Below are 14,625 nucleotides of genomic sequence, written 5' to 3'. Positions count from 1 at the left end.
TTCCAATTAATCTTCAGATAACAGCCAGCCCTCTAAATGGAAATCTCATTCTCTTTTCTTACCAAATGGCTGTCTGTATGGATGGTAAACATGGATGTCAAATGGCCTGTGTGTGGTGTTCACGAGAACAGTCCTGTCTGACCCATCATATTTGTTTCCCTTTTCAACAGTTCTTGTGTTCCAGTCAGTCCAATATATTGTGTCTTCAAAAATTGTTATTGCAAATGGATGAGGTAAAGTCCCATCATATACGGTGTGACGATGATGTCCATCCAGGTCAGAGTACCTACACAAAGAAAAATGCACAAAACATTCACATAAATAATAGAATATCTTACATTTACTGTATATGCTAATGGTAGGCCATTACTGGTGACCAGGACCATGCAACGGTGGAATTGCAGCTTCTTTAGTCCCGTGATAGAGCACTGTCCTCAGTGAATTCATTTCAACATATGCAGAAAAGTAAAATAGATAATTCTAGGCAAAGAAATTGGAATAGTGGAACATCCCGTGACATGTAAAAATCTTCCTATAGAAGCATATCAGTTAGCCTACTGAAATTTTACACATTTACTGACTTACAGCAAGTTATTATTGTCATAAGAGACTGGCTTGTCTGGATGATTCAGATTACTAATAACAGAACGCTAAAGACAACAGGCCTCCTATAACTCCTACGTTTTACATGTCTTTCTGATTTAGAGACTTTTTGGTTTTGCTGATCTTGCTATAGGGATAAATGATGAAATACTAAAGAAAAAGAAAGAGACAGAGATGTATACTTGAAATTTATATATTTGAAATAGGTATTTTTAACACTGGCATAAAGAAAAAAGTTGCTAGAAGAATATAAGTAAAGAAGAATGGATGTATGTATAACCCGAAATGCACATACGAACGTTAATATAAAGGCCTGTTTTTAAAGTGTTTCAATGTCTTGACAAAAACCAGAATGCTAGTTATTCATTTGTACTGATATCTAAGCAGTCATTTTCCAACAATAGAAAAAAATAACAGATTTTGGCAATTAACATGAAAAAGCTATATATGCTAACAGGAAATTTCATGTCACATTTATGGATACTGCTGTAAATGCTGAATATAAAATTAAGGAGAAGCTTTCAGAGATCCTCTAATGAATTGTATACCACTTTATTAGCACACAACTAGTTTAGTGTCTGTTCATCTCATACACATAGGCAGAATCAAGAGAATCAGAAAATAGTGGTTTTATATTCAATTCTGCCATGGATCAGGCTGTACTCCCAGATATTGATAAACTGCATATTCCAGCATAGGCTTTGAATCTTTTCACCTGAATTCCTCAATAATTTTTGGACCACTTCCAGTGGGACCTAAGACGTGGAAAACAGGGATGCTGTGGCATTCCCATCATCTACTACTCCAGACTTCCCGACTCTGGTTTCCTACAGTCAGTGAGTAGAAGCGTTGTGCTTAGATCATCTATAAAGGCTATCACTGAGATCCAGCAGGAGTAATTGTTCAGTTGTTTTATTCTTCTCTGTGTACTTACTCAATGTAATTTAGATGGGCATCTGCCCAGTAGAGCTTGTCATTGGTGTAATCTATGGTGAGTCCATTGGGCCACTCTAACTTTGTAGAGATGATCACCGTCTTGTCCTTGCCATCCATGCCTGCTCGTCCAATATAAGCTCGATCTGCCCAGTCTGTCCAGTAAACCTGTCTGTTCAAATAAACACCTATAGTTAAGATTGCAGGAAAAATATGTTGAAGCAAGTATTAGAAGTCACGCCCAAATAAAGCAATTCCTGAAACAAAACTAAACCATATAGAGGAAAATAAGAAAAAGGTTAATATATTTGCTTGTTACTTTTAACTGCTACAGCAAACAAGCAGATGCATGTAATTACATTCATCTTCAAAGAATGCAACCGGCAGCCCCATTGTCTATCGAACCGCACATATATCTACCAACCTTTTCAGCCTTGCAAACAAAATTTCCTTGTCCACATGCAACATAATTCCACTTTCAATGATACCTGGCAGCCCAGCACATGCACCTATGAAAGGCAAGCTGCTATTTTTCCTAAGCTTAAGTGAAGATCTAATGCCACATAAATTTAAGAGCAGATGGCCAAACTTTTTTTCAGCTTTTCAGAGACAGTGCAAGACTATTTTAAAAAGAAAGGAAAAACACTCTTGAAATGTCATACCCGTATTTTGGATGAACAACAACTGCTCTGGGGTACTGAAAGCAGAAAGTGTTGTTGGCATCCACACACCGATCCACAAGTTTTTTCCGGAATCTTCCATCAAGTTCAGAGACGTAGAGACAATCCTTGTAGGCATCCACCCAGTACAATTTTCTGAAATACGTTAGAGTTAATTTATTTAATCTACTTTATTTGGTTTATTTTACTTCACTGCACTTTCCTTTTTTTTCCCCCCTCCTAGAAGCAATATAGCCACTATAAAGGAAGAATATACATACTGTACTGACATCTCCTCTACACCAACCATGCTTCAGTTTGCTGTTTATACTCCTGCTGCTCCTGCATCCACAATCATTGGTGACAAATTTAAACTTGCATTTACCCAGTTGAGTAATAATATGCCATTTGCCTATAAATTACTGAGCCACCTTCTCTTTCCTTACTCTCCTACTGGCAATAGCAAAAGAGAAGCAGAAAAGCATTCATGCAATAAAACAGATTTTGACTGGAGCTGTGAAGTGTTGGACAGAATCACCACCTCCTTCCATGCTGCCCCTTCTATTCTCATAAGCAGGTTCTCCTTTGAAAATTGCTAAACATTACTGTTTGAAAATCTTATTTAAACCTCACCTAGAATTTTTAACAGTTCTATTACTTCACCTTTTTTATTACAGTTGTAATCAAAGAAAACATGCAAGCTGATGCACTGAAAGCCCGCAACAACACAAAACATTTAAATTATTTAATTAAAACTAAAGTAGGCTACTTTGAAATTCCGTGCATGGTTTCTTCTGCTTCAGTATGCAACAGGGTCATTCCAGAAATAGCCTAACAATGTTTCTGTCCGCAGCACCCTCACCAGTCCTATGGAACTCCAAAAACCAAGGAGTGCAAAAATAATCTTCCCCAATCTTCACCTCCAGTCCTTCCCCTCTACTGAAAGTGAGCAGAACAACTCATCTACCATTATATCATCCTTCAGCCTTTCCAAAACAGCTAAATAAAATCTGACTTAACGGCTGCTGAATTAATTCAGCAACTATATTAGTAAAGGAGCAATAGGACCACTTTGGCTAAAATTAGTCTTTTCCTTCCTCACCTTTCCGTCAATCACAAAGCACTTGGGAGTGCTAGCAACATTAATTATCTTTAGCTTTACAGACAAAGTGGTATAAAAATAAAAACTATCATATTGACATATTCACAAAAACAGTGTCATAAGTTCCAAATGCAACTTTCTGAACCACACTCATTATTCTGGATAGTCAGCATCACTCTCCAGTTCATGATGTTTGGACTTTTCATACTGATAGCAATGCAGTTGAAAAATAAAGCAAAAGCTGATAAAATGAAGCCAAGAATACTGCCAGAGAAGGGATCACGTAATGACAGTTTCTGTGGAAATAAATCAAACTACCTTATGACACACGGCAGGCAATAAAAAGTGATCACAATGCGAATTGCTTTCCAATTACCTCACCCTGATACTGCCGTTCTTATAGCAAATGATGTGGATCATGTGGCTGGAGTGTCAAGAAAAGACACATTTTTCAAGAGCAAAAGAATCATGCTCTTCATGTCAGTACAGGAGCTTAAGTTCATTAATGTTCACTATTACTTCTTCACTTGGATCTAGCTCCCTGTCACTGTTGTTCATGCCCGAATCCCAACCCCAGCAACAGCTAGGAAAGGAAGAGCCCAAGCTCAGAATCCCAACCCCATAGTCACATGTCATGTCCCAGCTTCCTGCCTGGCTAGGCTGTTCATTGATACTTTCCTAACAAGGTCATCTCGACTCAGATATGCTACTGTATTACTGATGAGTGAATAACTCTGATATAACCTTGGTAAAACAGATACAAGAGCAATTAAACAAAAATGTTATGCAATGTATTAGAAGCTGATAAACATTTTCAGAGAAGTTGTATAATACTGCATGCACAATCCAAAAGCTAATTCAGTGCTCTTCAGGGATTTTTTATGAAGTAGAAGAACCTTAAAGTAAACTCCCTCACACATCATCTCCTCAGGAGCTCAGAAGGACAAAAAACGTATTTTCTTACCTGCCAACCCAGTCAACAGCGATACCTTCCCCGTTCGGCACATCATCACTTATCACTGCCTCCTTATTTGTTCCATTTAGGAACATTCGTTCAATGACCTTCCTGCCCACATCAATCCAGTATAACCTTTTTTCCACCCTGTCAAAGTCCAGTGCCACCACATTTCTCAGTCCTTGCAAAATGAGAGAGTAAGACTGGCCATCTGCTGTGAGATTTCTCAGATAGTAACGGTTGCTAAAAATAAGGTATGGGGAGATATTACTATTTTGCCGGCAGCTTTTTCCGTCAGGCTCCCGGATATAGCCTGGGGCACACTTACAGATGTAGGAGCCAGCTGTGTTCTCACAAATCTGGCTACATACTGATGGAGTTTCATTGCACTCATCAATATCATCACAAGTCCGTTTATCAGACATAAGTTTGTATCCAGGATGACAAGTACAGTAGAAACTTGTCTGGGTGTCTGTGCAGTCATGATCACATCCACTGATTGAAGGGTCACTGCATTCATTTATACCTAGGGAAGGAAAGGAAGTTCTACTCAGGCAACTGACTTACAGAGAAAGTAGTGCAGTGACTTCCCAATTACCCTCTATATACCTCTCTCTCCCTGCCTTCCCCTGAAAATGCTGAATATGAATGTGGGCTAACTCTCATAATAATTGATAAAACAGTAAATAATTAATGATTTAATGGAAAAAAAAAAAAAAAAGATTATATGCATACATTTCTTGTAATTCTTCTGAAATACCACCATAGAATATATTGATAATTGTAATTAAGCAATTATTTTTTTTAAGTTGCTGATGCATTTTAAATGAAGTAAGACAGTCCAAGTAAATCTACACATACCACATCCTTTTTCATCACTGTTATCTAAGCAATCATCGAACCGATTGCAGACTTTAGCCATTTCAATGCAGTTTCCATTGTCACATTTAAAATGATTGGGAGAGCACGTTGCTTCTGGAGTGCTGCAGAGGTGTTCCAGCTCATCAGATTCATCACCACAGTCATTATCCCCATCACAGATGTAGGCCTTGGCGATGCAGCGCCCATTCTGACAAGTAAACTGGTGCTGCTGACATGGTTCATAGATGCATCCCCTTTCATCACTGGTGTCACCACAGTCATTCCGCCTGTCACATCTGAAGAAGAACGAATACTTTTTTCAAACATAAGGCAGCAGTCACCTTCTCCAGGGCAGACAGCTAGACGCACTCTCCTGATTTCCAAAGGAGGTCAGATATTATTGACTCCAATGCAAAAGACTTTCAGAATTGAGGAACAGAATATATAGTCCGATTCTGTGAATCTTGCTTGTATTCCCTACATCCTTTGCAAACTGAACAGAATCACCCCACAAGAGGCTATTAGGCACAGAAAAAAATTACTAAATGTCAATGGTGAGAACTGGGAGTATTGACATAAAAAATTCCAGAGCATTTTCCAGTTAAAACAAATGTATGAATGCAGAGCAGATAAAGAGTTTCACTATCATATGCTAATCTACTTTAGAAGTAAATAGTGCAAAAAGAAGTTACATCAAGCAAATTTTGAGGATTTTCTGCAGCAGATCACGTAGCTACAAACCTGTATGCGTTTCGGATGCACAAGCCATTATTACAAGTAAACTCATTTTCTGTGCAAGATCTTCGTGTGCAGTTCTGGTGTTCATCCAAAGCATCACTGCAGTCAGCATCACCATCACAAATCCATGCCCGAGGAATGCACCTCCTGAGTGGGGGCTGATTGTTGGCACATGTGAACTCTGCTGCTGTGCAACTGCGGTTTGCTGATAGAAAGCATGTTTAATGACTCAGCAAGTTATACTCTGTATGTAAAACACACACAAACACACGCATAGAACCTGGATATCAACACAATCTACAAAAGGGACATTCTCTGCTCCATGTTCAGCAATAGATATCAGTGAGCTCTCTCATACATGAAACTCACACTGATTCCCACTAATACTCAGCTGGGCATTGCTCTTCAGGGAAGGCTGACTTGGAGTCAAAGCACTTCAGGATTCCTTAGCCCATGCTGGCACATGCAGAACTCTGAATCTTGATAGATACTCACTAATAAGCTTTGCACACACCTGGCCAGATTTTCTGGTAGCTGAAAAGATATTAAACTCTCCTACCCCTACTTTCTTCAAGGTATTCAGTGCTCCTGGGAGCAGAGGGAACTCCACTGATGTTAAATAGGACAAGGACTGCAAGTGTATACAGCTGTTGTTAAAGGAATCTACAAGCAGAAGTAGGCTTGCTGGACCTTCTTCTCTTTGTTCATTCTTTTGACTGCTGTGTTTGTTTTTTTTTAAAAAAAAAAAAACAAACAAACATTTATTTACAAAAATTATGCCAAAATTATGTGGATATTAATATGCACAAGATGTAGCATGTGATGATCAGGGAGTATCTCTGCTGAAGTTGCTGTTGCTGCCCAAATCATACCAACAACCCAGGTTAATTATATATCTTTTGAAAGTCAAAGAAAAGCACTCACAAAATTAGAACATTTTTCCTTTTTTTTTTTTTTTTTAGCCAGTAGTATCTTGAATTTTAATTCAATATAATGAAAATGAAGGTACAGGAAGGGTGTACCTCTCGCTTAATGTGCACCTTTACAGATGGAATTTCTTTTAAAAATAAAAATAAATAAAATGCCTGCCAAAGAAAGTGCAGTACCTGTTTGTATTAGACACCTACCACAATTATGTCTTTGATCCTCATCACTCATATCCCCACAGTCATTATCACCATCACAGATCCATGTTGCTGGGATACATCTGCCGTCATCACATCTGAATCGGTCACTTGAACAAGTCCGCACTTGAGACACTTAAAAATGAACATAATCGCTCTGCTTGTTAAACTAACCTGCACTGCTATGATAATCTGCTGAGGAAGGTGTTTTAGGGTGAATCTTATGTCAGTGAAATGTAAAGTAGAAGCTTTAGAAGAAGAGATGTGCTCAGATAAGGGCTACAGATCCTGTTAGGAGACCAGAGTCTCCTTCTGGTCAATTATATTGGCAATCTCTACAAGTACCATACCATTTGGATTATCAGCCTGCTAATCTTGTTATACTTCAAAAGTACCCTGCTTAAGACACCTGAGATCAGAAGACCAAAATATAAAGACAGCATTAAATTCAACATGAATACAGCTGTCAGCAGATGACCCTGTTTCATTCTATTATCTACATAATGAGGATCTAAAGTTGGCATAAGATGCAAGACATTTTCTTAAGCTGAAGGTGCAACTCCAAAAAAGCGCAAAGTGATCTATGAGCCCTGCTTAAATCATAGAAGAATCTGTTCAGTCTTGTGTTATGCTGACTTTTACAGTGAGGATAACCACTGCAGTGTAATATTAGTTCTCAGAGACTTCAGTTAGACCCTCTTCTTCCCTAGAAATTACTGCACTTTTTTTCATCATCTTTCTTCTTCCCTTGCTTATTACCATCGGTTTCTATGGTGTGTACTGGATTTGCCTACTGCAAGTCTATGATGCTCTTCTGCATACTAGTCAAAAGTGTTCCTCTATATCCCACATTCCCTTTTTCCCCAAATGCAATACTGCACTTCCCATACAGCATGACATCCACTCTTACATTCAAAACAATACCAAAATATTTGCAGACTCTCATCACTTGATTCATCACCATCCGTCTTATAAAGAGACTTATACATTAAGTCTTATAAAGTCTTATAAAGTCTTATAAAGTCTTACAAAGTCTTATAAAGAGACTTATACATTAACAATAATCAATTGTTTCAATTAAAAGACTTGCTATTCCACACACAGCTTTAAGCAAAATTACTAAGATTACTCAGTGACACAGATTATTTAGAGTCCGTGAATAAGCCTCAGAAAATACTTATTTTCTACCTAGACTGGATTCAAGCTGCTGCCTACAAGAGAAACTACAGATAGATTTTCCATAACCCATCTTGTCTTTCAGTATGTATCTTCTGTGTGTACACTTACCACAAGAGGCAGGTTCATCAGAGCCATCAGCACAGTCTATTCCTTGATCACAGTACCAATGAGCAGGAATACAGCGTCCCGATGTACAACGAAACTCACTATTTGTGCAAGTCAGTGAGACTGGAAGAAAAAACCTATGTATGACTTCTTTCTTTGTTACCTTTCCAACTTAAGTTGCTTTTGAATCCATGTTACGCAAAAGCATTACAGACCCCAGAAAAGAAAGAGAAAAAATTATGCTAGGAAAGATGTCTTTTCATGGCCTAACTAAAAAGAGCTCTTTGTACAAACTAGTTTGATGCCTGTAAGCAAAAAATGAACTTAATACTCTCCTTAGGTATATGTATCAGCTAATAAATAGACATAATTTGCTCTGCAAATAGGATTGCATGCAGCAATCATAAAAATGTTCTAAATTTATACTTGAGATTTGTGAACAAGAAAATGAACACAGTCCAAAGTACTAACATCTCCAGTGCCCAAACCAGGTAGTAGGAGATTCCATGCAGTAAGGTTTGCTAATTTCTTCAGTAGTTACTGATGCTTTCCTGTACCCTCTGTTGCTTCCAATACACCAAAAAGGACCTAGTCTGCCCTTTTAACTTGGTCTTATATGTACCTTAGAGATGAAAATCAAAGGCAATTAACACATTGCTCATTAATGTCTTAGGGCTTCTCTCATTAATGTCTTAGGGCTTCTTTCATCTCCCATTCTCCTTATCTCCTGCCCTTTCTTCCCCTTCACCACTTCTCAATTTAAATAATTGAGTAGTGATGAGACAAAAACAGTAGAAGAGAGAAAGCACACCTTTCATGAGCAGCACAAGACTCACTATGCCTGTATATTTAGCCACATATTTTTTGACACACAGAAGTCCATGCATAAAATTGGTCAAGTTCTGAGCAGAAAAACTGAACTCATATTTTAGAAAAATTGTTGCATAGGTAATTCAAGGCATGCAACTTTAGGAAAACTAGTAAAAGCAAAAATAATCCACTCAGGCAATATTAAAAATAAATTGTTACCTGAAAATATCCATTATTAAATGGGAAAAGTACTACCTAACTACTACCAAATACAAACATCCAGAAAAGATATGCTGTTGTGTAATTAAAGCTGATTAAAAACTACACACTTCTGTTCAATAGCTGGAACCTTCAAAAAAAAAATACAAAAAAATATAATAAAATAAAATAAATCTTAAGGTACACACAACTGCATGAAAAAGCTAGAAGAAATTACACTTGAGACTGTATATAATTTCATTTGAGTAGAATGAAAATATACTACTAATAAAATTCTGGAAAAGCCAATTCAGTAGAATATCTCAGTGATGATTACCTTATAAAAAAAAAAAAAAAGTGTGCAGAGCAAAATAAAAATAAGTGATCTCTCAAATGCTGCATTGAAATGGTGCAAAAACCCTAGTAAGATTTTATTAGATATAAGGACAAGTTAGATGAACAAGAGTGAATAATAAAATGCATATACCTTATAACTCTTCAGTACTACGAAAGAGTAAGTTTTGAGAACAGCTGGAGTTATAACATAGGTAAGGAAGGGTGGAATAAATTACTGAAGTACAAGAAAGTAACTGATCCTATTAACTTACCACAATGAGTAGGGCTCTCATCGCTCATATCTCCACAGTCATTATCACCATCACATAAATACGTTCGAGGAATGCAAATGTTTGTGCTTTGGCATTTTGTAAAACCAGACTGGCAAGTGCGCTCCGCTTTAAGAAGGGGGAAAAAAGCAAAAGTTCTTTAGAGCTTCTTTATTTTTTTCACGTATATACCATTGAAAGATGCATAATACTGTTTAAATCTTTTGTGACTCTGATCAATTCAAAAACATTTCGTCATGTATTGTTTGTAGTACATTATATATTTTCATTGCTATATTTCTCTTCAATAGTGGCTAATCCCAAATTTCATTGGGAAAGAAAAAAGAAACGTCCAAATAATGCAAACCATTTTCCTCTAATTTCTGTTCAAATGCTGAAGTGCACTCATGCCATTCATGCTATACAGAAACAATTAGGCCATTGCTTTTATTGGGAAAAGTACTGTCAAAAACATGATCAAAGAAATATCTGCTAATACTCAGGACTGAGGGAACGTAAATCGACAGGTATTCACACTGTAATGCCTGATTTTGCAACCAGCTGTTACTGTGTGAATCATAGCAACTACAAATAACTAATAGACTAAAATTTTCAAATATTCAGATTTCACTGACAATTAAAAAAAAAGTCACAAATAATATATAGTGCAAAAAATCAGTTTGTGAACAATAAATGTAAAAATAGAGTCTTCCCTAAATACATTTTTATCAAACTATTTCTCTAACTCCAGATATAATTTTCCATTAAAAAAATAAATTAAAAAATAAAAATAATAATAATAAAAATATTATCTTGATTAACTAGTCAATACTGATCTAATCATAATTTCTATTTTATGGAAAACAAATATGACTCATAACTTTTTGAAAAGTATAAGGATTACAATTTTCAAAAGAATAAATATAAACAATGCCTGTATAAGAATCAAAACATTCACTCCTGATGATTATACCTAGTACAATTAACATGTCATGATACAAAGTATCCAAGAAAAATCCACTGTGAACTCTGCAAAAATGTAGGCCCTGCGTCCAATTCAATTGAAATAAATCTTTTTGAAGTCAATGGGATTACTCACAATACCTAACATTAAGCACTCTACTAGTATTTATTGGATCAAGGCAGATTAAGGATTCGGTTTGTTTCAAAATGACACACAGCAGAATCTGCAATGTAAATAAAGAACTTTTATCCTTTTTGCTGCCTTTGTCATAATTCTTCATACACAAAGAGATCTGCCTCTTCTTTGATCTAAAGAAACAGACTCAAATATGCACTAGGTAATTAGGATGAACTTACGGCAATTTCTCTCATCTGATGTGCCATTATCATAACAGTTGTTTACTCCATTGCAGACATACTGAAGAGATATACACCTTCCATTATTGCAAGTGAATTCTGTGTGGGAGTCACAAGTTCGGAATAAGCAGCCAACCTCATCGCTATTGTCTCCACAGTCATTGTAGTGATCACAGCGGTAATGATAGGGTACACATCGCCCATTACCACAGGTAAAAGCTGTTGGCTGACAAGTATGGAAAGCTGTACAAAATACGAAAACATTAAAAAAAAATAAGAAAAGAAGAAAATACGCACATAAAGAATAATCTAAGTTCTCAAAGTAGCAAATCAAATCCCAATGTTTTTACCTGCCAGTGCAAACACAGCTGCAAAACGTACTGCATGAAAAGTAAAATACATATTTGAATTAAACAAAGTAAAGATTGGGTGCACATCATATATAGTTAATACTATGGCATTTCTGGAGTGTAGAGCAAATTAGTTGCCATTCAGACCTCATGATGTAAAACAACAAGTACAAGCAAGCAAGGGATCATTTCTAAACTACAGCTACGTGATCTGTGATCATAAAGTCACACAAGTGATGGAGAATACTGTACAGCCAGGACAGTCTGCATGCAGACTTTCTCATGCAGTTATTTTAAATGCTTACCACACACGCTCTCCAACTCATCGCTGCCATCACCACAGTCATTGTCATTGTCACATTTCCATCGCTCTGAGATGCACTGCCCATTCAGACATGTGAAGAAACCAGCATCACACCTGGTGCCACTATCCACAATGCAGTGCTTGTTATTATTGGCTAAATACCAGCGACCTTCAGATGGGCACTGACATTCTGCACCATCTGGACCTAAATTTACGTTTGACAGTTTAAAAAAAATAAAAATAAAAAAAAAATTGATGCTTTAGATTGGGTTCTGTTAAACTGTTTACAGCTGTAATACTGGAAAATGCAATGCAATGAAATCCTCATAACTCCTATAAAATCTACCTGCTTAGAAAGAAGTGTGGCTACTTAGCCAGATTTTTATTTCAGTTAAGCATATGCAAATCCATTGAAACCCAGAAGAGTTATTTTAGAGCTCCCTAGAAAAACTGAGAAAAGAACTTGTAGTACTTTAAATACTGCTTGCTGTCCAAATAGTGTTTGGGTGACTGCAAGATGGTCTCTGATGCTTTCAGATGTCTGAGCTATACCAGCTGAGACTCTATCCCTCAAAATCAAAAGAGAGCTTTCAAAACTCCTTGCAACAGACTAACTGCTCTTCTCAAAATCAATGAGAAGTTTGCGATGTTTTCAGTCAAAACAGATTTTTAATGGCATTTAAGATCCTAAAAATGAAAGCAGGCATTAAATGAGGTTTTCCAGAGTCAAGGGTCATAACGTACAGAAATCCAGAACACACGGATCAGCTCTTTAGCAGTTATGTTCTTTGGGGTTGTTGCAATTCTGATTTCGTGGCCATCTAGACTGGTGACCTGCTGAAGTACTCTGACTCTCTCCTTACATGAGCACAAGGAGAGTTACAAGATGGGGTACATATGTCACACTGGTCTCACCCCAATATGCAGCTGAAGATAGAGTCAGAGGGTGTTTCTGGCGACAATGACTCAAAAGTGTACCTACCCCACTGTGTACAGAAATCAGTTTGTGCTATCTTCTCAGTAACTGCCCCAATTTTAAAATGAGGCAGTAGAGATGTTTTATTTGAAAAGTAACCATTAAGGAATGACTTCATAATAACGTGTAATAAAGAAATAGTGACCATAAATAATCTTTAAATGTGTGATAGGAAGTACTTACTCAGTATATAGTGCATGAATATATATTTCTAACATAACTATATGCTGCTGAGGTGACTTAACATCCCACTCCAGAGGAAATAAAAGTTAAAATCTCAGGAAAAAAAATGTTTTTAGTTTAAATTAGAGAAACACGTTTTTTATTTGCAAACATTCTCAGGGAATACCCTCAAGTGTGTTTGCAAAGTACCATGAGCCTGAACAGCAATCATTTTGATTGCATTATATACATAAAATAATTATTACACATATAGAATGGTTTGGGTTGGAAGAGACCATTAAAGATCATCTAATTCTAACCCCCCAGACACTGGGGGGAACACTAAGGAATATTTCATCTGTCCCCATGCAACTAAAACCTATTATACTATGAGTTCTAATACAGGCAATACTAACAGCTTACAGACATTAAGCATAATAGCTTACCTGGTGCACAAATATGACTGCAACCACCATTGAACTGGTTGCAAGGGTTGGTACACTGCTGCTGCTTGCTTTTTGCCCAGACATGAATATCCATTGGTCTTTGTGGAAGATTCATGATCATTACAATCTGATCTGAACCATCGTATTTATTAGCTCGGTAAATGCTTCGTGTGTTCCAGTCTGTCCAATAAATGTGCTGATCGAACAATGTCATTGCAAACGGATGCAGAGCAGTGCTAACAATTACCTCACGGTTTGTACCAGTGAGAGTGCACCTCTCAATCTTCTGCCTAAAATAATAAAGAAATAATGATATATTAAAATACATTCTTCAACTTTTTAGCATTGAAAGCTAAGGAGCACTGTCATTCTTCGAGTATCTGTTTCTCGTGTCTCACCCTATGCTAGCATCTGTCCCTCTAAAGAAGGGGATAAAGCACCTCTTTAAGAAAAAGAGTATCCTTCTCCCTTGCACATGAGAAGTCAGAATGTAGAAGACTTCACACTGTTTAAGTATCTGCTGCCCTACCTTCATTAACTGAAGTCTAAAAGAGAAAAAAGGATGTCTCATATGACATTCTGCATCTGTAACGGGATCCCTAGGAGAGAGTTACAGATTCCCTGCACACAGATTAATCCATGTAAGGATACCTACTTTCCAGAAGATCCCATAGATGCACTGACCATAAAAGTTACATTACAGACATCTTTCTGTCACAGCAGCAGAGGAGAAGCCTGCAAAGGAGCTGCTGTTCTGAAAGAACCTGAGGTGGAAAGTCTGATTGCTGCAGTGATTTCTCTGAGAATATGGCTAAATTTGAATGGATATGAACTGAACTGTTTTTAAAAGCTTTCCTGCCAATGACAGAAATCCCAGTGGCATACATTGAAGGGTAAGATTCTGTCTGTTTGGCAAAAGCAAGAACTTGATGCCAAATTCCGCAAGTGACAGCCATTAACCATGAGAAATGAATGCAAAAATGTACACTGGACTGTATGTGTAACAGAAGATCATTATAAAAATAATGACTTGAAAGTAAGTTGAACAAACTTCCAATGGGTACAAATGCCATAAAGCAATGGACTAATTCTTCCTTGTGATATCATAAAACCCCCTATGGTACAGTAGTTCTGCATCAAAAATAAGAATTGACATTGTCTTGCTATTAAGTAATTCTTAATATTCTATAACACA

General features: G+C 37.0%; 1 protein-coding gene across 8 annotated transcripts in view; it reads right to left on the bottom strand.

Annotated features, from left to right (window-relative positions):
* The window catches only part of LRP2 (LDL receptor related protein 2), a 121,016-nt gene that overhangs the window by 32,142 nt on the left and 74,249 nt on the right, over positions 1–14,625 (bottom strand). For all 8 annotated transcript variants that reach the window (XM_035332177.1, XM_035332175.1, XM_035332180.1 and 5 more), the window contains 12 exons: positions 13,431–13,720; positions 11,848–12,051; positions 11,193–11,435; positions 9,876–10,001; positions 8,263–8,382; positions 6,979–7,110; positions 5,855–6,056; positions 5,114–5,409; positions 4,262–4,778; positions 2,199–2,351; positions 1,538–1,708; positions 63–286 (listed from right to left, as the gene is read on the bottom strand). In XM_035332177.1, the coding sequence (XP_035188068.1) occupies positions 63–286; positions 1,538–1,708; positions 2,199–2,351; positions 4,262–4,778; positions 5,114–5,409; positions 5,855–6,056; positions 6,979–7,110; positions 8,263–8,382; positions 9,876–10,001; positions 11,193–11,435; positions 11,848–12,051; positions 13,431–13,720 (2,678 nt within the window). The remainder of the gene's footprint in view (positions 1–62; positions 287–1,537; positions 1,709–2,198; positions 2,352–4,261; positions 4,779–5,113; positions 5,410–5,854; positions 6,057–6,978; positions 7,111–8,262; positions 8,383–9,875; positions 10,002–11,192; positions 11,436–11,847; positions 12,052–13,430; positions 13,721–14,625) is intronic.

The sequence above is a fragment of the Oxyura jamaicensis genome, chromosome 7, assembly GCF_011077185.1.
Source record: "Oxyura jamaicensis isolate SHBP4307 breed ruddy duck chromosome 7, BPBGC_Ojam_1.0, whole genome shotgun sequence".
Classification (NCBI taxonomy): Eukaryota; Metazoa; Chordata; class Aves; order Anseriformes; family Anatidae; genus Oxyura; species Oxyura jamaicensis.
This window is presented reverse-complemented; position numbering and strand designations above follow the sequence as displayed.